The 24038-nt window shown below is 43.9% G+C and overlaps 8 protein-coding genes across 8 annotated transcripts; 5 read left to right on the top strand and 3 right to left on the bottom strand.

The window, feature by feature from the left end:
* On the top strand, positions 1 to 1238 carry SS1G_10310 (hypothetical protein; the record flags this gene model as incomplete). Its single annotated transcript, XM_001588713.1, has 2 exons — positions 1 to 760; positions 811 to 1238. 2 exons carry the CDS (start codon positions 1 to 3, stop codon positions 1236 to 1238), a joined length of 1188 nt encoding a protein of 395 aa, XP_001588763.1.
* A 578-nt stretch (positions 1239 to 1816) lies between these two features.
* SS1G_10309 (predicted protein) lies at positions 1817 to 4821 on the top strand (the record flags this gene model as incomplete). Its single annotated transcript, XM_001588712.1, has 4 exons — positions 1817 to 1983; positions 2073 to 2809; positions 2852 to 3010; positions 3134 to 4821. 4 exons carry the CDS (start codon positions 1817 to 1819, stop codon positions 4819 to 4821), a joined length of 2751 nt encoding a protein of 916 aa, XP_001588762.1.
* A 537-nt stretch (positions 4822 to 5358) lies between these two features.
* SS1G_10308 (hypothetical protein) lies at positions 5359 to 7294 on the bottom strand (the record flags this gene model as incomplete). The annotated part of the gene is made up of 4 exons (XM_001588711.1): positions 5359 to 6723; positions 6796 to 7034; positions 7095 to 7182; positions 7241 to 7294. 4 exons carry the CDS (start codon positions 7292 to 7294, stop codon positions 5359 to 5361), a joined length of 1746 nt encoding a protein of 581 aa, XP_001588761.1.
* An 853-nt stretch (positions 7295 to 8147) lies between these two features.
* Positions 8148 to 9695, top strand: SS1G_10307 (hypothetical protein; the record flags this gene model as incomplete). The annotated part of the gene is made up of 2 exons (XM_001588710.1): positions 8148 to 8438; positions 8505 to 9695. The coding sequence occupies 2 exons, from the start codon at positions 8148 to 8150 to the stop codon at positions 9693 to 9695; spliced, it is 1482 nt and encodes a 493-aa protein (XP_001588760.1).
* Positions 9696 to 10374: 679 nt separating this feature from the next.
* Positions 10375 to 13302, bottom strand: SS1G_10306 (predicted protein; the record flags this gene model as incomplete). The annotated part of the gene is made up of 4 exons (XM_001588709.1): positions 10375 to 11857; positions 12065 to 12084; positions 12449 to 12614; positions 12830 to 13302. The coding sequence occupies 4 exons, from the start codon at positions 13300 to 13302 to the stop codon at positions 10375 to 10377; spliced, it is 2142 nt and encodes a 713-aa protein (XP_001588759.1).
* A 1791-nt stretch (positions 13303 to 15093) lies between these two features.
* On the top strand, positions 15094 to 16189 carry SS1G_10305 (hypothetical protein; the record flags this gene model as incomplete). The annotated part of the gene is made up of 2 exons (XM_001588708.1): positions 15094 to 15384; positions 15452 to 16189. 2 exons carry the CDS (start codon positions 15094 to 15096, stop codon positions 16187 to 16189), a joined length of 1029 nt encoding a protein of 342 aa, XP_001588758.1.
* Positions 16190 to 17070: 881 nt separating this feature from the next.
* Positions 17071 to 20598, bottom strand: SS1G_10304 (hypothetical protein; the record flags this gene model as incomplete). Its single annotated transcript, XM_001588707.1, has 8 exons — positions 17071 to 19086; positions 19145 to 19389; positions 19444 to 19600; positions 19653 to 19745; positions 19796 to 19975; positions 20027 to 20109; positions 20180 to 20365; positions 20427 to 20598. The coding sequence occupies 8 exons, from the start codon at positions 20596 to 20598 to the stop codon at positions 17071 to 17073; spliced, it is 3132 nt and encodes a 1043-aa protein (XP_001588757.1).
* Positions 20599 to 22804: 2206 nt separating this feature from the next.
* SS1G_10303 (predicted protein) lies at positions 22805 to 23083 on the top strand (the record flags this gene model as incomplete). The annotated part of the gene is made up of 2 exons (XM_001588706.1): positions 22805 to 22995; positions 23056 to 23083. The coding sequence occupies 2 exons, from the start codon at positions 22805 to 22807 to the stop codon at positions 23081 to 23083; spliced, it is 219 nt and encodes a 72-aa protein (XP_001588756.1).
* Between the last annotated feature and the right edge of the window lie 955 nt (positions 23084 to 24038).

The following is a 24038-nucleotide window of genomic DNA, read 5'->3' as shown; positions in this document are numbered from 1 at the left end:
ATGGCTTCTAATAACTCTACCTTCGATCCGTTCACCCAGACCATTAACATTCTCATGGCCGATGGCGTCACAAATGTATCTATCACCCCTCCCGACATCGACTTTTTCTACTACTACAATGTGGCTAGTTGTATCAACTATGGTGCTCAAGCCGGAGCATGCTTATTGATGTTCTTCGTCGTCGTCGTTCTTACCAAAGCCGCCAAGCGCAGAACCATTCTCTTCGCGCTCAATACCCTCTCTCTCATATTTGGTTTCCTCCGCGCTATGCTCTTTGCTGTTTATTTTGTCCAGGGCTTTAATGATTTCTACGCCGCTTTCACAATGGATTTTAGCAGAGTACCGAGGTCGGCTTATGCGTCTAGTGTTGCTGGTAGTGTCATGCCTCTTTGCATGACAATTACTGTCAATATGTCTTTGTATCTTCAAGCTTATACAGTATGCAAGGGCTTAGATAAAATTTATCGAATTGTCCTCACTGGTCTCTCTGGTATCGTTGCTCTATTGGCAATTGGCTTTAGATTTGCTGCAACAGTCGTCAACTCCATGGCTATTTTGGCAACAGCTGATTCTTCTGTGCCAATGCAGTGGTTGGCGAAGGGGACATTGGTTACGGAGACGATTTCTATTTGGTTCTTTTCCATCGTGTTTACGGGGAAGTTGATATGGACTCTCTTCAATCGTCGAAGAAATGGATGGAGACAATGGAGCGCTGTGCGAATTCTCGCTGCTATGGGTGGCTGCACGATGGTTATTCCTTGTAAGATTCCATTTCCCCGTCTAGTTTTGAATACGAACTAATTCCAATAGCTATTTTCGCCGTCCTCGAATACATAACCCCCATAACATTCCCAGAAGCCGGCTCAATCGCTCTCACCATGGTCGCGCTCTTACTTCCCCTTTCTTCACTCTGGGCCAGCATGGCAACCGATGAAGAAATGTCCTCAATCGACATGTCCAATCTTACCGGTTCCGGCAGTACATACGACTCACAATCGGTAACCTACTCACGAAAGACATGTACTAGTGAAGCCACAACACAATCCTCCCGTCTTGATTTCCAGTCCAGAAAAGGAAGTAATGCTACTAGAAAGGGTAGTAATGCTATGGAACAGGTTACTACATTTGATTCTGTGGTGGATAGTCAGGCTAGATATGTTCCGCGAGATAGTACGGAGTTGGATCTGGAGGCTATGGGTGTGCGTATTGATAGGTCGTATGGTGTTCAGAAGGCTTGAGTGGATTTTGATTACAGCTATGCGTGAGCTACCCTTGAGTTGATAATGAGGATAGGTTGGGCAGTCAGATGGTGGCGATGGATATATCAGGAAGGGGCCCATGATGGCATTAGGAGCGTTGGGAATATTTGCACAAGTGAAAGGAATCAGATCGGATATAAACTTTAGTTCTTCAAATGTATTTACCAACGGAAATACATAGTATTAAATAGTATTAATTCAACAGATCTCTTGATAAAAAGATCCATTTTTACACATCAAGACCCCTTTAAATACAATGACTTACTTCCCTTCTTCACAGATTTGGCAAGTGCCATCCATTCGCAACTCCCTAGCACCTAATAATTCCCATCATAAACAGAAAGAGCAATTTCAGCATCTCAAACATCCCATCACGAAACCAGTACATCACCACATCAGAGCAAAGTCTCAACTCCATATTAACAGCCATTCCACACAACATAACTATTTGACTGTTCCTCTGCAGTGTCCATATCATAGTATCCCCTACTATTTGATTTTGTCTCCCTCCCAGTATTTACACCGCAGCCAGTAGATGCGATTCCACAAAGACAAATATGTCCTATCATGATTCCCGGGGTCCTAGCACTCATGATCGTACTGCTCATCGCACCCATGATCAATTTTCCTCCGCGACAAGAGCGAGATCGAAGCATGGTTCTATTGATGGTTCTTCTACTCCTACTCGTGGGTGGAGTTATAGTAATCATAAGGCTTATCACCGGTGAGATGTTCTGTTCCTCACCTTGGTTGGCTTAAGATGCCCATTTGCACGTTTTCATAGCATATCTACTAATATTTGATATGCCATAGGTCAAAACCCATAGTAACATCCGCTCTTCGATGTCTAGTTGGAAAATTCGAAGCCATGGATGCGTTGAGTCTTCCGATTCAAGATCTTGCTCTGCAGCCGGCACCATTACATTCAGCGCGGAATTCTCCCCGAAAGAGAAGCAGAACTAGGGATTCTTCACAGAAACGATTATCGACAATCTTGAGTCCGATGAGTAGGAGTTTATCGAAGGATGATAGTGTTTTCCTTGATGAATATTTGAGGATTAATACCTGGGGAGATACTCCTAGTAGTACGAAATCAATGATGCTCAGATCTCAAAATAGGCAATTCCAATCTCGAAGATTAAGGACACCACAGCAGTCTTTCAAAGCTATTAAGACCCCGTCTAAGAGTGAAAATCGGAAGATTTCCCCGAGATCTACGTCTAAACATAGGAATGCTACGAAAGTCGAAACCCCGGCATATGCGCTACCAAAAAAGTCTCCGAATAAGAAGATAGGAAACATGATTAAGGACCGAATACGCTTTTTCGACGGAAGTCCCGACGAGAAATTTTCCTCGAGTCCTCTGAAGACAAGTCCTCTAAAGACTAGGCCATCTAAATTGGCTTCGCATCATGATTTGCATCATCATAATGTTGAATCCTCCCCAAATTCTTACACAACAGGCATCGACACCCAAACCCCAGCGTACAAGGGAGCACTCGCGGGTTCGGTAAATTTCTCGAGGACATCAGAATTGGCGAGAGAGAAAAGTATATTTTCAACACCTGCTAAATCGCAATATTCACCTCCAGCGTCAAGGAAGCAAAGAAAAGTTTTTGGTGAGGCAATTCCAAATCCTTTTCTAGCATCTCAAGAATCGTCGGAAAAGACGAGATCTTCGATTACTATTTCACCTCATACTTTACCGACGAAGCCGCATCTATTTGGTAGACTTAATTCGGAGACGAAAGGTATGTGTATTATATTATGACTTGATTTATTTTCACAAGACTTAACCAATATCTTTGTTTCCACAACTAATTATCCTATCGATGATTTACTTTTCCGGGAGTAATGCTGACTTTCATATCCAGTTGACCTAAGTCCTCGGGGTAGTTCATTAGCTCGATACGAGGTAAACACTACACCGACGCGAAATTTCGACGCCCCGAAAATCTCAAGACCAAGAGGAAGAACTATCCCCGGACGCAAAGATCCCAAGACGGGCATCCAGAAAGATGTTGATAGTCGACGCAACCAAATCACTGAGAAAATTGAAGCCATATACCAAGCCAAAGCTGAAGCACGAAAAGCTCAAAATCAAGAGAAGACTATTCTACAAGAAAGCTACGAGGTATCTCCTATGCCCAAAAACGACGGGAAAGAAGATGATGTTAGGAAACCTCAACGAATCAAGGATACTACTTCTTTTCGATCGAAATCGAAAGTCGCGGATATGAGATTGCGATTTGATGGTGGTGCATCTTTTGCTTCTACCGTATTGCCAGGTGCTGCATCTAAGGATACAGATCATGGAACAGTATCTCCAATTAAAGATGGGGAAGTTTCTTCAGTTATACCTACTCCTCCGCCGGCACCACCACCTCCTGTTTTCTCATCGCGTCTTTGTAGGAAGGCGATTATTACTCCCAAGCATGCTCTTCCTCTTTCCGTTCCACGTACTAAAACTCCTAAATCTCCCTCTCCGAGGAAACATACTCTATCTGAAACGCTGGTGCAGAGGGTATCTAATTTACCATTGGAAACACCCGAGAGAATAGCGATACCGGGACGTTTACAAACACCTAAGGGAAAACCTCACATGATAGACGTAGATGCCTCGCCGATATTATCACAGCTTGAGAAATCAGCAGTTAAGACATGGCCGCGATCGGGTATTAAGAAACCGAAACAAATAAGAAATGGTTTGATTGCGGAAAAGTTGAAGATGTTTGAGGAGATTTCGAGGAAAAATGATGATTTTGTTAGTCCTGGGAAGGAAAAAAAGAAGGATAGTGAGAGTAGTGGGAAAGTTGCGAATGGTAAGATTGCGAGGACTTTGGTGGATGGTAGGAAAGAATGTTTTGAGATGAGTCCTACTCGAGATGGAGATGAGAGGAATATAAATCCTATATTCCCAAATGCGGTTTTAGCGAGAGAGAAGTGGAAAGTAAAGGAGAAGGAAAAGGAGAAGGGAAAGGAGAAGGGGAAGGGAGAAGAAGAGGGGAAGGTCGAAGAGTGTGCTGATGCCATTGAAGTAATTGATCAAGTCTCCCCACCGACGAAAACGAGACCACAAAGTCGGGAACCCAGAATTGGGAATAGACAACATATGGTTGGTCGGTGGAATGAAGTCCGGGGTGAGGGAGATGTATTGGGTCATTTACCGATCAAACGAGGACTGAGAGATGCGAGGATGCATATGGGTAGAGACGGGAGTCATAGTATTGATTGGGATGAGGTAGAGAGGGAAATTGAGAGGAATGGGGGGTTAATTGATGGGGAGTTGGATCTGGATGGATTGGTTGGGTGGGGAACGGGGGAGGGAAGGGGTGAGGAAAAGGAAAAGGGAGTGAGGAGGAATGAGAGTTTAAAAAGAAAGAATGATGGGAGTTTAAATAGAGATTTAGAAATGGTGGTAAAAGAAGCAGAATGTGGGTTAAAAGAACCTAAACCTTTGAGAGCGGTAGAAATGAAGAGGATGGTGGAGATTTGTAGGGATAGGGAGAAGGTTGATGAGAGGGAACGGAGTAGGGGGAGGAAAATGGAGAGGAGGAAGTGAGGTGAGGAATGGATAGAGCTTGAGAGAGAAGATGGATAATTTGGAAAAATGCTATTAGGTATTTTGGAGCTGGGGGGAAGGGGTAAAAAGAGGGAATCATTTTATGAGTGTTTTAGGACTTTGGGGGTTAAAGAGGAAGGGAATAGGAGGGAGGTTTGAAGGTTTGAAAGTCTGGAGGCTTGTTTACGTAGGATAGGTACTAGATATTCTTCTGCTGTGTTGTAATTGGTTGGGTTGGATTGGAAATAAAAAGAGAAAGAAATAGAGATAGAGATAGAGATAGTGATTCATCATCTGGGATACTCGAGCAGAACTGGAAGTATTCTTAAATATCCATTCATCTTATGACACATCAAATGTCTACTTTACTAGTGTTGAATGTATATGCGTAAATACATACTATTTGCTTATGTAGTAATTCGCTTTCGCTGTTCGAATAACTTCTCATCTTCCGTGATACCATACTATGTATGCACTCCTCCGAGTAAGGCTAGTTATTCTCATTGATTATATCTCCTCATTTCTTCAACATAAATATCAATACCCAAGCCCTCCGACCCCACTTAACCCCATTCCCCTCCCAATCTTCCTAATCAATGCCTTTTTCAAATACCATTCCCTAGCCAATCCTCTCGTCATCTTTGCAAAAGTTGGTCCACTGATCCTTCCTCTTTCAACCGCCCTGCCTAACACATCTATCGCATCCGCTAAACTTCTCTCCTCACATACTAATTCATAAAGTTGGTTTCCTACAACTGTTGGTGCGACGAGTAGTTCATCAATGGAGGGACGAGTACGATGTTGAGAGGATTGGAGAAGTTGATCAGCAGTTTGTAGTGAGTTGTGTAGGATGGTTGTGTTGTTGGTGAGAAGGGCGGAGAGGGATTCTAGAGCGCTAAGTTCAGATTGCATAGCATTGAGAGTGCTGAGCATGGATTTTTGTTGCGACTGGAGGCCTGGAAGTGAAGAGGTGGTTTGTGTGGTGTGATGAAGGCGCTGAGAGTGTAATGCGCTGGCGAGCTTGTGGAGGAGCATGTCCTTTTCTGGGTTGGGTGGAACAGGTGGAGCGGGAAGGTTGGCAGATGAAGCGTCGGGAATGGATAGAGTTAATGGGGCATCAAGAAGGTCGGTTGGTGGTGGAGATTTGGCTTTGGGTTGTGGTGGCGCGGGCTGTTGTTGGTATTGCTGCTGCTGATATTGAGGCCATTGCTGTTGTAGTGGATGTCCAGGGTATGGTTGTTGCGGCTGCTGGTGCTGTGGATGTACATATTGAGGCGGTGGTTGAGGTCTACCATTTTGAGGGGCAGGTTGCCGAATAAAATTTGGGTTGTGTACTTGTGGTGGAGCTTGCTGAGGTTGTTGGGGCTGAGGGGGTTGCTGGTATGATTGAGAGTATGAGGACTGTCTATATGGATCTTCTGGTGGAGTTATTGGACTCACAGGACTGTATGATGGTTCCCGTAAGTTTTGCCTGGATTGCTGAGGCGGTAATGGAGGAGCACTCTCATAACGTAGACCACTACTCTTTTGTGGAGTATGCGATTGTCTGTTTGGCGATTGTGGCATTGGTGGTCCATATTTGCTATTATCATATCCAACTTGCGTAGGTAACGGGGGTAATGGCGGCCCAACATCTCGCCGCGAGGAACCTGAAGGAGAGTATGGTGTGGCACTGTTTGTAGGTTTCGGTGGGGGAGGAGGGGGTCGATCGTCATTCAATGGACGTGGGGAAGCTGAGCTTGGTATTGGTCGAGCTACATTGGGAGGAAGTGGAGGTATAGGAGGAGGTATAGCTGTCGATTGTGGGCGTGGCGGGGGATTTTGTTGCTGTTTCGATATGACAGGAGGTTCTTTGGCAAATATATCTCGAAGAATCGCTAAAAAATCAAGTACATTGGACTTCTGTATAGTTCAATTCATCAGCATATCTGCGAACCAATCACAAGTTTCAACATGTCAAGTCATGCGACTCACATCCCAATAGTCTGGCCACCTCATTAAATATGGATGATAGACCTTCCCTTGTGGATCTACATGTTGACCTGCTCTTACTACCATTCCTTCCACCGGTGTCACATATACCAATGGGGCTTCTTGCGGATATGCATGAGGTATCCATAGCGCGATCGGAAATCTGTAGATGGTGCCTCGGAAATTTACAGGTAGGGTGCCAGAGAGATGAAGGAGAAGTGAAGATGCGCCATTTTCGTATGCTATTAAACCTGCGCATTAGTATTTGAGCTTCTTATAAAGTCTGTAGGTGGAGCACATACTGTAGACATCCGTTCGTGGGGATAATGAGGTATATTGAGAAAGTGTTTGGGCGACGTCATTATATGTACGATTCACATCTCGGTATTCCTATATTGTGAGTTAGTATGAGTGAACTGATACATGCATCCTTAGCAGATTTACATACACTTGTAAGAACACTGTATAACCAATTCAAAACTCGCTGTTGAACACCAGCCATTATATTAGTAAGTGAGCTTTGAATGATCTAGCTACCCAGTAGCTAGATAGCTATTGAAGCTGTTCAGAAGGTGGTGATGTGATGGATGGATGGGTGGGTGGGGTGGTGGCTGGAACCCATCATGTGATAAATTGATTAAACGTTAACGTTGTGCAGCATCAAAATGTGGTAGGGTATTCGATGTGCCGGTCGCAGGGTATCCTGAAACATTACCTAGTAGTTCTACTCGGGCCCTAAATTTATTAATTGATGGTGGCATGCTGAGGGTTTGGTCGCATGTCGCATGCCATATCAATGTTATCAATCAGTAATCTGATCCGACCATATATTCAATCATCTGAGAGAGAGTCATATTATATCCTGATGTTATGTTGCATGTTTTATGTCATTATGTTATCAGATCATTAATCTAATAACTATCAATCATCTTTCCATCCAACTCATTCAGCCTACTCTTTTTTACCCAGGTAAGGAACCCAACTAGAGAAATGGAAGAAACTCTTTGACAATTACCAAACAACCTTAAAAGGAAAAATGATTAGTATGAATGAGCCGATGCCGCAAAATCCGAGAAAATGGTGCTTTCTAAGCGGAAAGTCTATTTTTTTCACATCATTCTTTATTATATATGAGGGGCCATCTCCCCCTCCAAAAGATATCCTGTAAACTTTCCAAACATTCCTCAACGAAACATATTTCCACTGCCTTTTGCACACAACAACGTTGCAGTTCATATGCAAAGCACTTACAAAGATTATCGAAAAGGCTGAGGAGTATTGGATAAAAGATCCTATACTCCTTGCGTCAGGTCAGATACTTTAAACCTATCTCTCTTTTTTTTCCCCAACAGACCATGCTTCCTCCACTTCCCAAACTCAGCAAATACGGAATATCTCCAGAATATGGATTTCTTCCGGCTGATTTACCTCTTGAACGACTTCCCGATCCATATTACAACAAATGGGAGGCCATCATTGCGAACCTTCAAGGTTTGATCTTGAGCAAACGCTTGCGCGAGGTCATTGATCGTCTTCCTGTTCTTTCAACCGCCGGTCTGGAACATGATTCGGAATGGCGAAGAGCATATTCGTTGTTATGTTTCATGGCGCATAGCTATATCTGGGGTGGTGATAGCCCTGAAGAGGTTTGTACACTTCCTTCCGCAATTTCCGAGCGTCAGAGCCTTGTGCTAATTGTTTTGAACCTACAGCACTTGCCGCCATCCATTACGGTCCCCCTTTTACATATTTCGAACTACTTGGAAGTACCACCGGTCGCCACATATGCTGCCGTCTGTCTTTGGAACTTCAAACCATTGTTCGCAGATGAACATGTCGACAATTTGGAGAATCTCGCCACTCTAACCACATTCACGGGCTCTATTGATGAGTCTTGGTTTTATTTGGTCTCGGTGGCGATCGAGGCTCGGGCTGCTCCCGTTCTTCCCCTCATGCTTGCAGCAATTGAGGCGGCTCGTAAGAATGATAGCAGGACTGTTACATCTTGTCTTCGAACTTTTGCGGAAAGGCTCGATGATCTTGGAACACTTCTTCAGCGCATGCATGAAAGCTGCGATCCTCATGTGTTTTATCATCGAATTCGTCCTTTTCTCGCTGGTAGTAGAAACATGGAAGAAGCAGGGCTACCAAATGGGGTTTTCTACGATGAAGGTAATGGAGTTGGTCAATATCGAAAGCTCTCTGGTGGTAGCAATGCCCAGAGCTCCATTCTTCAATTCTTCGACATTGTTCTAGGCATAGAACATCGTCCTACTGGTGAAAAAAAGGACGCCGCATCCGAAAGTGAAGTAGAAGGTAGCGCTCCACGAACCAAACATAATTTCCTTCTCGAGATGAGAAAATACATGCCGGGAGCTCATCGACGATTCCTCGAAGACATGACCGTGGTGGCCAACATTCGTGATTACGTCGAAGCGCATACCGACAATCATGAATTATGTCTCGCATACGATGCTTGTCTCGCCATGTTGCGCACTTTCCGCGATAAACACATCGCAATCGTCACTCGTTACATTGTCATCAAATCACGCGAATCGCGCTCTCATTCCCGCTCCATGAGTCCAGAAGCAAATCGTAGCCGAAAAGTAGATATTGCCACAGCTTCTCGCGGGAAAGGCGATGATGAAGAGAAGAAGAGAAAATTAAAAGGCACAGGTGGTACAGCACTTATCCCTTTCTTGAAACAAGCGAGAGATGAAACGGGAGAGCCGACAATTGATTCTTGGGCGAGGAGAGTCATGAATAGAGATTTGGATACGAAGGGTAAGGGTGATTTCTTCGTGGGAAAATTAGATGAACGAACGGATGGGGGATTGGAGTTGGGTGGATTGGCTGGAACTTGGACCTTGGATGAGGAGGTTGGGGGTTTGTGTCATTATTAGGAGAGGGTGTACGTATGTGTTACTTGTATCACAGCGTATCTTTCTGTTTGGCATAAGCTGGTTTTGAGTTGAGATAAATAGATAGTATTTTATCTATTTATTATCATTCATATAATTAGTCAAAATCAATCAATTATATTTTATCACCAATATAAATAAACATTAGTATTCGAGAATGAGGAATCGTGCTGTATATAAATGATAGAAGGGGTAAAGATGAATTTGACGAACATGAAAAAGTCTATCGAAAATATATAGATTATATAAAATCTTAGAAAATTTTCTACAAGAAATCTATTTCGCTTCATTGATATATAAATTTATATAAACCTATATTAACTTGTTTAATACAGATAGGTAGTGATATATATTATATTATATTATATAATAAGAAATAGATAAAAACTAGATGTATATACATTAAATACCAAACCTTACCTACCTACATACATAGATACGTACATCAGTACAATACGCCTAGGCAGTCAGCGAAGAATATATAATGTAGCCAGCCCGATTAAATAATCTTCCTTCGTTCCTTTCTTATTTCCTTGCTTGCTTTCATGAGCACAGTTCTTTCCACTCCGACCTGTTTATTCATATCCATCCTTCTCTTACCATTCCTTTTCCCATTCCTATCGCATTCCCATATCCATACCCCTCACCCAAAAAACCCCCATCATCTCCTCGCACTCCTCCCTACCTCTCCCCTTCCACCCGCACCAGAACCCGAACCCGAACCCCCCAAATCCGAAGAAGCCCTCCTCGACCTCCCCGACCTCTGTTCCCATCTACCATTCCCACTCCCACTCCCACTCCCATACCCATTCCCATTCCAATTCCCCCTCCCCTTCCCCTTCACATCAAACCCATAAACATCAAACCCCACACTAACACCATGTTCCGGAATACTACTTAGAGAAATCGTCGAGGAGCCCCTCTTTCCTCTTTTCGAATAACCATTCACGCTATGTAGATGGGAGTTATTTTTCGAGGAGAGAGCGCGTTGTTTTGCCAGCGTGGATGGATGTGTATTTGTATGTGTATATGGCGGGAAGGGAAATGAAACACCGTGTGATGTGTTGATATTGGTCGTGGGCCAATTTCTAGAGCGCGATGAGGGGTTTTGCCAGACTCTTGGGTTTGTGCCTGGGACTACCTTGGGTTGGGTTGGTTTTATGTGGTTGGTGGTATTGTTGTTATTAATGCTGCTGCTGCTTTTGGAACTTTGTTTAGTCGTGATCGTATTATTGAGATGTCCCGAGATATCCTTCCCCGCTTTCTTTCCCTTTCCCTCACCCTGAACCTGAGAACGAAAAGAAGTCCGTAATGATTGTAAAGCTTCCACTCCATTGAACTCCTCCTTTTTATTACTATCAGATTCATTTTCCACGTCGACTTGAAATACTACCCCCTCATCTTCAATGCCTTCCCTAAGCTTCTCTAGCATTTTCGGATCAAGCTCGTTTTCTTTGATATTATATATATCCATCATGCGATAAATGAGTTTTCGAGGGAGGGTATCGGCTTTGCGGTTCATGCATCCGATAAGCCATTTTTTCACTTCAGGTGCCTCGTTGGATTTCTTGCATCTTTGAGTAGTAGGGGTAGATGTGGATGTTGAGGGGGGCATGAGACGGGTGGTGTCAAGACTGGAGGTGCTGGATAGTGATGATAATGAGAGTGATGATGCACGGTTGGAGGTAGAACTCCAGTCCTGTTCTTGACCATCGCAATCTGATGTCGGTGATGTGACGATGATTGTGATTGGGTTTTCTGAAGAGGTCTTAGGTATTTCTTTCCGTGTAGGTTTCGTTGATTGTCGGGTGGTAACCTTTAGATCTTTGAGGGCTCCAGTTTGATCTCGGGGGCTGTCCTGATTTGTAGAGCTGGGTCTGCGTTCTTCGGACTTCTTGCTTGATTTGCTATACCAAGACTTTCTTTTGTTTGGGAGGCTTGCCCCTTTTGGTGGTGCTGTGGACGTCTTGGTCCCAGGTATTTCCAATGTGGATCCAATGACGACATCCTTGCAAGTATCAACAGCATATTGCGATGATGTTCTCATTGGCGATAAAGACCTCCTCCTTAGGATTGAACTCCTACGTTTTCCGAGTTTACTACCATTTTTGATATTGTCGACGCTGGCAATATCGTCCTTCGCCCTTTTAGATGTTAGTATCAACTGTGGGACTAAGCGGACAGTACTGAGAATCAGCCACGTACTTTTCCTTCCTGCCAAAGGATATCCACTTTAGGTACTTCATGTGTCCAACTGCAAGGGGCAATGTTCAATCTTTTTCAAATACTATTGACTTTTTCTTCGATGCGTCGATAGCAATTATCGTAAACTGCCTTCGCCCACAACGGACTTGTTGATAAGAATGGTGTACTTCATCATCCGGTTAATCAAGGGGATGACCAGTATAAGTTGACGTCGCATGCAACGGTGAAGCCTATGAGTTGTCTTTCATATATCCTAAATCGAAACTAATAAATTCGGAGCTGAAATTGGAGATAAGGATCCGAGAACTAATGGTGCAACAGGAATAATGCCCCGCCGAGCATGTGCGTGGCGAGGCGTACACTAGTCTTTTCGGGACAAGGTTATTTAAGAGCTGAACAGATCTTTCCCATCCGGTAACCAGGTTACAATCAACGTGGTGAAATGAAGCGGAAGCTTTGACGCGGGACTAGGAAGAACTCTTTTTGAATTTGGACTATCTGGAACGAAACCGAATCTTATACTCTCATACTCTCAATGGAAGCGACATAAGTGGAGCTAAGTCCGACGTTTTTGAAGGCGTGTAGTATTGACTTGGCGTGGCTAATATTTGTGCATGACTATTTATCTTTTCCCGGTCCGGCGTGACAGTCGAAAGTGTAGGGGACGGGGGTGTCGGAGGTATTTTCATGATGCCACTATTGATTGAATTAGCAAATGTTTAATTTTGGGGTCCGGTATTTGGCGCCGGACGTTAACAGCACATACTTTGACAAGTCTCCCGTATTAGCGAGCATGACATTGCAGGTGGCGTTGTGATTGTTTTGATGATAAGATAGCTCATCAATCTTCCTGCAAGTATCCTTGAGCTAGTTCCCAACAAGAGCAGAAATGAACGATTGGTCTAACTCACGCTGATAACATGGCAAGCTGTATTTGAAAGATTCTTATGCTCTCGGTTTTCCTCTCATCGATGTCTCTCTGAATACGTGCTCTCGAGGCCATCCAAGCAGCCTTTCTTTTCACTCTAGAAATCCTACCATATCCATCCCCTTTGGTTACCAATTCGGCGCTCATTCTCAATTCTCTATCCATCACTCGCATTCGTTCTAAAGAGCGTACATAAAGTCCTTGGAAATACTTGAAATCGCCCGTCCCATATTTTCGATCAGGTTGACGAATGAGCGAAGCTAGATATGCATTGTTCAACATATCAGTCTCTGTTTCGAGAAGATATATTTTATCCAATGCACTAGATATCTCGGCTTGTGTATCAATGGCATCGCGAAGACCAAGCGCATGTGCATAGAAACCAGCAACTACGGCTGCAACGAATGTGAGCAAACCAGTGATACTAGCAGCAATTGACAGTGGACTGTCAGACATGATGTCTAAACAAAGTGGCCCAAAAAGTGGCCCAAATTAAAGTTTGACCAAGGAAGCTTAGGAAGGAGAATTCGAATGACAACATCAAATGGAATTATGGGATCGGATGGATTGGATCTGTTCAATTGATATCCGAAAATCAATATTAGGCAGAAGATGCAGACTGCATGGATACACAGCTGGAAGCACAGCCACTCATCGGGATATTTTTAATAAATGCAGGTACGACCAATTGGGAAAGAGATGGGGACATGTCCTTATGATAAGAGAGATGGATGGGTAGGAAAATGCCCCCGCCCCCATCGCCTCGCCCTCATTACCCCCTTCATTTTGGTTCTCTCGGACACACAAACAAAAACATTGTGAAACTTTTCACACATTACTTCATAAGGCTTTGAGTTTGCTATCCAGAATTGGAGAAATGAAATATCGAAAAGTAACATGATACCTAACATCTACTGGGTGATGATCCCAATCAACCCATGTAGTAAGTATCTAGTAGCGATTTGTGTGCTGTACAGCCGCTACCATACACCACAAAAGCTCACCGGTCGGATCATCCTCTACAAGCCTGCCTATTCGACGCCCTACCTTACTCACCGACGTTCCACGTAGTTGCATACAGTAGTACAAAGTGATGCGAGATGTTTTCAGACAAGAAAGAAAGATGTAACGTTAATACTTTACGAGAGCTATACATTTTCCTGATTTCTTTGCTTTCTGTTTCTTTGCTCCTTTGATTCCTCCTACCAACTTCCCTCCCATCTGATTCGTAGACTCGTAGATCTTCTTCTCACACCATATTCGCCGTACTGCGTACTGCGTACATTATGTATCTCCAGCTGATGCATTTCTACGCCCCATACACATCCTAGATACGGAGAAAAGATTGTAAGGAGTACACGCAGCCAGTTGCAGAAGTTGCTCGAACATTTGGATATGCATCGTCTAACTGGCCATATACGCACAGAAGATTTGTCACCATCCGAGGTCTATCCACCAGTGATCACCAATCGACTTGTTTGATCTGATAAATCCAAAGCAAAACATAAAACATCGGATGAGCACGTCCAAGCACATTCAAGCAGATCCAATATTTATTTTTATTTTTATTCATTATTTCTAAGAAAATATTTTTAAAAGCGCTTCAAGATTCATCTTGATTTTGATACGATAACCTTATTCGTCAGCACCAGGAGAATAAATATACGCTTTTTACCCTTCATCCCACAAATTACATCTTGTTCTCCAATTAAATTGGACCAAAAATGAAGCTTCAACGAGCACTGGAAAAATGTTCTCCATGGCTATCCTCCTTGAAACCAGGCTGAGACCTGATATAGATACTCTGACACGTAAGAGGATTTAAACTGACAATAGGAACCTTTTTATTAATTATAGGTATATGTATGTACTCAGGAAGCAGGATTCAGGATTTCAGGAGAGAATATTATGTATACACACAGCTTTACGAACTCACGAAGAAGATATATATATATATTTTTACTTTCAACTTTTTATAATAATTCAGAATTCAGAACCCAAACTCAAACTCAAACTCAGAACCCAAATTGTCTAAGCCTCGATAAGAATAAACGATTGTGAATCAGTGACGCAGATAAAACCAAAGAACCGACCACTTTCATGCGAACGAACGAAGTTATGGTTATATTGTCCGATTCACCCGTTGCAACTCGATTTGCCATCAGTAATAATAATAATTATTCATCCACAGAGAAAGAAGGAATGATGAATGAAAAATCTTTCGAAGCTTCTCCAAATACATCAACCATGGAGTCGTCAAGAGCTACTCCTCCAAATACATCAACCATGGAGTCGTCAAGAGCTACTCCTCCAAAGTCCTCAATAGATACCTCCTTCAATGACATCGATCCCGAGTTTGAATTCGTGGGAGATGTCAATACGGATAATGAGATACCCTCGCAAGAGATCCTGAGGAAGATTGAAAGTATGATCGTTTTAGACAGAGATGGAAAGACTCGACCGTTTAAAAGTTTATACTCAGGCCCGAATGTAGCGAGAAGAGTCTTAATTATCTTCATCCGTCACTTCTTCTGCGGGGTAAGCTTTCCCTCCAGTTGCATAATTTACCTTATATACCTAACCTAACTTTTGTGCTCTCTACCAGAACTGTCAAGAATTCCTTCGAACCCTCGCGGCATCCATAACCGAAGATTCCCTCCTCCAACTCCACACTCCTACCTTCATCGCAGTAGTAGGATGCGGCAGCCCATCTCTAATCCCCATGTACCAAGAAGCCACAAAGTGTCCATTCCCAATATACGCAGATCCAACCCGAAAGCTATACGACGAGCTAGGAATGATGCGCACGTTAAATCTAGGCAGCAGACCTGAATATCAACGCAGATCAACAATACTAGGAATGGCACAGAGCGTAGTACAAAGTCTCAAACAAATCAAAGGAGGCAAATTATTCCAAGGAGGCGATTACCAACAAGTAGGCGGAGAATTTCTATTCGAGCCCGTACGAATGGCTACTCCGATTTCCTCACCTACCGATGAACACCCTGAGATGCACGCCAATGGAGGTATATTAGGAAATGGTGATAAGATCGGCGAAAATGAAGGATATGAGGATAAAATGATAACGTGGTGCCACCGAATGAAAAACACACGAGACCATGCTGAAATTCCCGAGCTGAAAGAAATCCTCGGATTCGACGAAATAGGCGATGGAGGCAAGAATCAGAAGAGGTGGTCCAAAGCATTGAGCGAGCGAAAGGGAACGGCAATGAGCATCCGGGCTCGCAGTAGTAGAGGAACGAGTTTGAGACTCGAGGGTATGAGTGAAGATGGTGGTAGTTTGCGCAGCAGGAGAACAACAAGTAGTGAAAAGCACTTGTAGATGGTGATGCTGCGGATGGATTGATACCGAAGAGTTGAGTTAAGTGTACTATATTGTTATAAGTTGAGGCAGTGAGTGCAGTGAGTGGCTGGCTTGGAGTTTGGTCTGTATATTTCTCAAGGATTATTTATCTCGGCGGAGCGATCGATATATTGGGGGAGGGAGTTTTTCCATCTCAATGATGATTTTGTTTCTTGAAGACTTAATTGTCTTTGTTGTATCTATCTAGTATCTATACCCAATTCAATTGCGAGATATTTTTTTTTGAAACAAAATATTCTTTAAAGACCCCTTTTTAATTTACGATATCACCTACATCCTATCCTACACATTAAATCACACCATACGCATCACATCACATCATACAAATCACATAAAAACATCAATCAACAAATCAACCATCATCTCACTTCCATTGATATCAATCATGCTATGTATGGGTCCACACTATCTCCATCTCCATCTCCATCACTGTGCATACATACAAACATTACACGCAAAAGAAACTCGAGTAAGCTGCCAGTATCTCCATGCATTGATTGATTGACACAGCCATTCACATCACTTTCGCTCCCTCCCACCCAATCCTCTTTCCCACCTTCCACAATTTCAGAGATATATCCCCCTATCTCCCATGATATTCCCAGGCCAGCCCAACCATGATTGATGAAATTCTCTCTTGCCTCCTGAGAATAAAATTTCCTTAAAGTATCAAATCATAAACAGGAACAGAAAAGAAACTAAAAGGGAGTTTTGAGTTTTCCGCCTACCACCACCATCTCATACCTCCCTCCGTCCCAAAGTGAGTTAAAAGAATAAGAAAACAAGACCAAGTACATATTTGCGATGCGTTAAATAAGGCACAGTGTTTGAAAATTATTCTAAATAGCCGCCTCAACCTTTGGCTGTCCATTAGGTAATCCATTTGCAGAGTGTCCATTAACTCCTGGTGGGCTAGTAGTTTTCGGATCACCACTTGCAGATGGAGGTCCTGAAGCTTGTGCTGAAACAATTCCCCCCTTTTTATCTTCATCTCCATCATCATCATAATTCTCATCTACATCCATCTTTCGTGCTGCTCGTTCAGGCTCGCTAACTGGTGCGGGCTGTGTTGGAGCAGGTGGAGGTTGTTCCATTCGTTGAGCTAGAGATGGCTGTTGTGATACTGGTACTTGTTGGCGATCACGCTCATCTACTGCAACTTCCTTGATTGGAGTAGCTTGCCGGGGCAGAGAAGGCGGTGGGCCTACTTCGTATGTGTGGGGAGGCGGTGGGCGTGAATCTTGTTGCATTGCTGGATGGCCTTGCATACCATGGGTTGGTGGGTGATGTGCAGCTTCTGACGGGTGATAATTCTCGTTCGCACGGCGTTGCTCAGCTGCACGTTGTTCAGCTGCGCGGCGCTGGTCCTCAACTCTTCTTTGATTATCTGCTTGTCTTTGCTCTTCGGCGAGGCGTTGTTCCTCAATTCTTCTTTGGTCTTCAGCACGACGAGCTTCGGAGGAGCTACGATGGAATTGTTCCCGGTCTCTGGGTGGAGTAGAAGGTCTTCGATGATGCATGTCTTCCAGTCGAGCACGATTTTCATCTGAAGCAGGCTTCTTCACTGCAGGTTCGTCTTCCCACTCACGCATTCGCTTTGGACCTACAGAAGGTGGTCTATTATCCCCGCGATCTGCAGATGCAACGGGCTCTGGGGCAGCTAAGCCGGGTACCGGTGGTAAGGCACCTCCTTCAATCACACTTCTTTCAGGGATATCAGTATGGTGTGGATATGGTGGTTGGTTGGGATAAGTGGTCTTGGGAGATGGCATGGTTGCACTAATTATTGGTCGAACTTCTGGTCGAGGACTATTAACACGGCCGAAAGGGGGTAAAGGACCAGGACCGGCACCATTCATTCCATTTTGAGCTGGTGGTATTACGGACGGAGGACCTGGAGGTGGAGGAGCGTAGTTTGTATTCGCAACTCTCTGTGGCTGAGAAGGAGGTCCTTGTGGTTGTTGTGGATGAGAAGGTGGAGGCGGCTGTGCTCCTGATCCTGCTCCCGCCCCAGGGCCCGGATAAGGACCTAGGGGGTGATGGTCACGTGTATCTCTTTGATCACGGGGATCTCTTGGATCTCTTTGGTCTCTTGGGTCTCTAGGGTCTCTAGGGTCTCTGGGATCTCTTGGATCTCTTGGGTCCCTTTGATCCCTTTGATCTCTGGGGTCACGAGGTTGAGGGTCCGCGACTCGAGGATCAGCGCGAGGGTCAGCGCGAGGGTCGGCGCGAGGATCCTTGAATTCTGCTTTGAATTCTCTTGGATCTCTTGGATCTCTTGGATCTCTAACGTCTCTAGAATCTCTTGGGTCTCTAAGATCTCTTAAGTCTCTTGGGTCTCTTGGATCCCTTGGATCTCTGGGATCTCTAGACTCTCTCATATCTATGGGAGCTCGTGGAGGTGAACGAGGACGTGGTGGGAGTGCCTGACGGGCATCAGCACCAGGATATGGCCTCATTTGTTGATCTTGCCTGGGACTTGGTACTCGTGGTGCCGGTGGAATTGGACCACGATCAGCTGGGCGTTGTTCATAAGGATTAGGTGGCTGAGGAGGAGGATTAATTTCAGCAAGTCTGCTTCCCCATCCATTGACTGCAGGTGGTCCTTGAGCTTGTGCTTGAGGAGCAGAGCTTCCCCACTGAGGCCCAGGAGGCCCAACAGCGCCAGACGCTTGATAAGCTTGAGGATGTACATCTTGTGGCAAAGGAGCAGCTGCCTGGCCTGGCATACCATTGGTCTGTCCACTGCGCAATAACTGCAAACGAGCTTTGATGTGAACATTGTTGGGATCAAGTTCGGCAGCACGTTGATAAGCATCCAAAGCGTCGTTGATCTGGTTGTTACATGATTCATACTATAAAACGATTAACAATGTCTCAAACACGGCCGGCTAGAAGATGAAGCAAACTTACCAGTGTACCCAAGTCGTACCAGACCTCGGAGATGTACGGGTTCAAGCGTATCGCGCGGGAATATGCATCAAGCGCATCTCGGTACTGGTTAATTTGGTAGTACAGAACGCCAATCGAGCACCAGAAAGTCGGATTCCGTCCGTCTCGATAAACAGCTTGCTGATAGGCCTCGTATGCCTTGGGGTACTTCTGTTGTGACATGTAGCACCGACCAAGGAGGTACCAGCTCTGTGCATCGCTTTGATCTGCCACGTGTTAGCGTGTAAAATGTGAGACCGATCATATTTGACGAGTCTTACCGGAACCGACAGATTGTTCCAAATACTCAATAGCCTGCTCTTGACTTTGAAAGCTAGTACTCTGCTGGTGATGCAGCCATCCAAGTTGTTGAAGGACCTTTGCATGTTTTGGATCCCGATCGAGAACACGCTTGTAGGCAACTTTGGCACTATCGTACTACAACCAATCTGTCAAAATCATCCAATCACATTCCGACTTTCAAACTTACATCTTTTTGTTGCTCATGAACATGTCCGATCTGAAACCAAATGTCTTCTTCTGTCAATGGAGTTGGTGGTACAGCGACAATGTATCGGAAACACTGCAAATAGTTAGGAACACATGTCATAACCTTTTACTCAGATGACTTACTTCCAAACTCTGTTGGTATTTTTGCTGTTGTTTATAAATTATACCCAAGCGAAAATAGATCTCATTTGCCTTTTCGAAATCTGGCTGCATTCTCATCACTTGCGAAAATGCCTCCTCGGCATGTTCAAGAGAACCGTACCTATCATATAGTATTCCAATACCATACCAAAGTTTAGGCTCCTGGAGTGAATGGTTAGACGTGAGATTGAGATGGCGCACTAATTCACTAACCTTAGGATCCCGGAGATGGTACAGAGCTTGTTGGTAAGCCGAGTATGCTTGTTGTAAATCATCCATCATTAAAAAGCAGTGACCTAAAAAATGTTAGAAATTTGATCGGTCATCAATTGCGCATCACCAAAAAGGCCACAGTACCTAAACTACCCCAAACATCTCCATTATTCTGATCAAACTTGAGGATATTTTGTAAATATTCAACTGCTTTGGCAAATTGTTCTTGCGCACGAAGGATAGAACTGATGGCATTCATCGCTGGTATAGATCTTGGATTCGTGCGAAGTACATGTTCATATGCGCCCATAGCCTCATCTAGATTGCCTAGCAGTTCTGCTAAGCTTCCTGTCATACACATTAGCGGGTTTAAATCGAGGATAAAAGAAATGATTCTTACCTATTTGAAGCCATACTGTCTCATTCATGGCAGTGAGCTGCTGCATTGATGTTGGCGGTGCAGCAGGCTGCCAATTCGGCGGCTGTTGAGCCATCCCAGGTGGAGCAGGGCCATTATGAGGAGGATGGTGCAATTGCATACCCGCTGGGGGTGATGGATGATGCGCTGCCATCAGTAATTATAGCATGCGATCGCAAATTTTGAATAACTGTACGTCGGAATTATGTGCTGGCGATTACGCGCCCAACCACCTCAATGTAAATGGCTTGGCGAGGTCTCTCTTATCGATTAATCCTCAAGAACAATAACAACAATTGCTTTTCAGAAAGATTGGTATTCTCTATCGTGAAGCCCCTACGTGGTAGTCGTCGAACTGAAGTGGTAATCGGGAGTAATGCGACCGAAAAGCTTCGTTTGACGACGGAAGGCGTGGCGTGCAGGGTTAAATGATGGGAATTCGAGCTTGAGTGAATATAGTGTGAAAGCTAATTCGAAGCTATCTATGTACCACAGTCTATAACGTCCTTTGTGATATCAGAAGACAGATTGTGAAGTTGCTGTCGTTGATGAGAGTAGTATCGTCCTTTTCGTTTCGCACTTTTGCACAGTCGAAAATGAAAAGATTCTTCTACATCTGGGATGACGAGGGACAACTTGGTTTTGGAACAGAAAATCCGGACCCACTTTTCACAATAACCCTAACCCAGAGCTAGTCCCAAATAAACTTTTAAAATGTGGAGCATGAGATAATAGCAAGTGGACTAAAAACGTTTGGAGATGACTAGACAAGAAGCTAAACTACTAAGGGCACGGAAACCACACGAATGGCGGGATTAGCTCTCTGGGCTTCACTGGCCCACTTTGAATAAAGACTGGAATACTAACGTGAAACGCGTGTAGACTGCTACTTAATTAAGGCAAGTTCCTCACAGCCCCATCTCTCTTTTCCCTATTAGCATGGTTTAAAAAAGAACAAATCTCATGCACGGTTATATGCACGTGACCTCCAAGCTGACGGCTCAGGGCTGGATACTTTAGAGGCTTTCACTCGCACTAGCGTCGGAAGATTAGATTGAAATTCGTAAGTCTTAAACTCTATAGGGAAGTTGTCCCAAAGACCGAAAGAGCTAAAGAAGGAATCTCCATTAACAATTAAACTCCGATCATAATTAAAAAATATTAGATAACAGATTATCATCCTCGACTTAAAATTAGTCTCCTCCGCTTCTTGTTGCAGGGCTTTGCAGCCGCCGAATTTAAACTATTCGCCAAGAAAGCCATAGGAAAGAAAAGAAAAGGGAATCTTTGTTTGATCCAATGGAAATATTACAATGGCAAAGTCGAATTAATTGATGTCAACCTTGACCTTTTGAAGTATTTGTTCCATTCTCATCATCAGCCTCAAAGGCAACAAAGCCGGCAAAAGACCATTTATTAGTCGAGAGCCGAACGACCCTTTCGATGGAATCTACTCCGTAATAGATGACCCTGCCAAAAATATTACTCTACATCCACTGATTGTCTTAATTTTCAAGGGCTGTTCAATGTGGGTAAAGTCGCTTGGGGAATATTGTGGGGGTTTTGCGTGTGTCCCTAACCTTCCCTTGTGAAAATAAGTGGAGTTGTTCGGCGTGGTGGAGGCTTGAAAATCGACAAAATATAAAAAAAGGTGTGGGTAAGCCAGTTTCGCCAGTCGAGGATGGTGTGCACTACGGTGATGGAGGGTTACAGTTGCATTCGGAAATGGGGGATCGCGAAATGGATGACAATGCTCAACTGCACAGGCACTTGTGTGGTGTCAGTGTCAGGGGTCTTTAGGGGATTAATGTATGTACTGGTACTCAAGGTTGTTCTTCAGCCGGTTCGGTTCTGAATTACTCAAGGCTTATTAGTGTTGATGCATCTATTGAATAGAGAATGGTTGGGTGAAGGTTGGTTGGTTGGTTGATTGGTTGGTTGGATGGATGGATGGATGGATGGATGGATGGATGGATGGATTATTGGATGAACGGATTGTTGAGTTGCTGCTGAATGTTCCACGAGCCGCTGATGCACACAGACTTTGGGGCATCGTACCCAAACATTTCAAGACTGTAAAAGGCGTTCAATAAATATTCTCGTGGTTTATGATTTTGGAAAACGAAGAGGAAGAACATGTTTCTCCATCCGTTCATACAACATATGGGAGGGTGGTGCGGCGGTCTTAACCACAATCCACCATAACATGGTCATGCATTGCGCACGGTAGCTAAGATATTTGTGTACGCAGTATGTATCACAGCCTCAATCATACCTCTCGGAATTAATTAAGCCCATGTTCATCTGGCAGATACTAGGTACATTACGAATTACTTATAAGACATGCGAGAAAGGACGTGATGCCCAATTACATCTACAGCATTCATAGTAAACTAATTCATGCTCAACTCCTCAAACAGTACAACAAAACTCGAGATGTAACCAGGATCTCAGTCACTCAGTGCCACCACCCACACCCTTGTGCATCTTTCGCTTGTGCAGAAAATCTCCCAAGTGTATCTAAAGCATGCACACCACCATCGAAATCCCGGTTAGTTATCATAAACGGTGAACATTCCTTTTCGTAGTTTAGTCCTATCGTATTTGATAGGTTCATGAAGGATCACTGGTTGGATTGAAAAAGTAACACAGATCTCATTTCACCATATTCACCTACCATAAAGAGGGTATTTCATTAAGTAAATTTAAACAATCATCCAAATTTGAACTTCTCACTCCATATCAAACATTCTACTCGAGTGATAGATTCAAGTATTCCAAATACCCTATTTCATATCCATTCTCATACATGTTTTATACTACCTCCTAAATAAATCCAAATCATCCACTACACAAGTCGGATTCCCATCTAGGCAACCCATCACCCGAAACTTCCAAAAGCCACATCATATCACACCCCCTATTCCCTTGGTCGGTCTATTTCGGCTCACCATCTCAATTAAGCAATTGGAAAATACATCTGACAGCCGTCAACCGCAGTGCAGCCGTGTGCGGGCAGCCCCAACCGGCATTATTACCTTATTATTCCGGGCGGTACATACTTGGTACACGGAGCGTCAAATGCTCTTTTCATCTCGCACGCTCACTTAAGCACTAACAACATCATCCAAACATGTGCACCAGTCCCATGAGTCAGGATCCCTATTTTTTGCTGACCCGCCGCCCTGTGTCTTCCGAGTTACATGACCTGGATGTTTTGTATTTTATCGGGGTTAAGGGTGGTTTCGAATGAGAGCTGCACATTCCATATGCATTCATTTCATTTCATTCCTTTCCTTCGATCGCTTCGATAAACCTAAACCTCCAAATTATCCAACTCGAGAACATTCTAAAATTCTCTTCCAAGCTTTACCTTTCTCCCCGCATCGGCGTTATATGAAATTTGATATGCAATAGAAGCTTGATATTTATTACAATATCCACTCTTGAAACCCGTTCGCTTGGTGTTAGTTATCGGCTTCAATGCCTTTGACAACTCAGAATATCTTCTACTTATCTATCTATCCATCCTTCCATCCATCTCATTCTCTTCTTTCCCCACGATCATATCCCTCATCATTTACTAATTGCTAC

Source organism: Sclerotinia sclerotiorum, genomic scaffold (assembly GCF_000146945.2).
Source record: "Sclerotinia sclerotiorum 1980 UF-70 scaffold_15 genomic scaffold, whole genome shotgun sequence".
Taxonomy (NCBI): domain Eukaryota; kingdom Fungi; phylum Ascomycota; class Leotiomycetes; order Helotiales; family Sclerotiniaceae; genus Sclerotinia; species Sclerotinia sclerotiorum.
The sequence above is the reverse complement of the archived record's forward strand: the minus strand, read 5'-3'. Positions and strand labels throughout refer to the sequence as shown.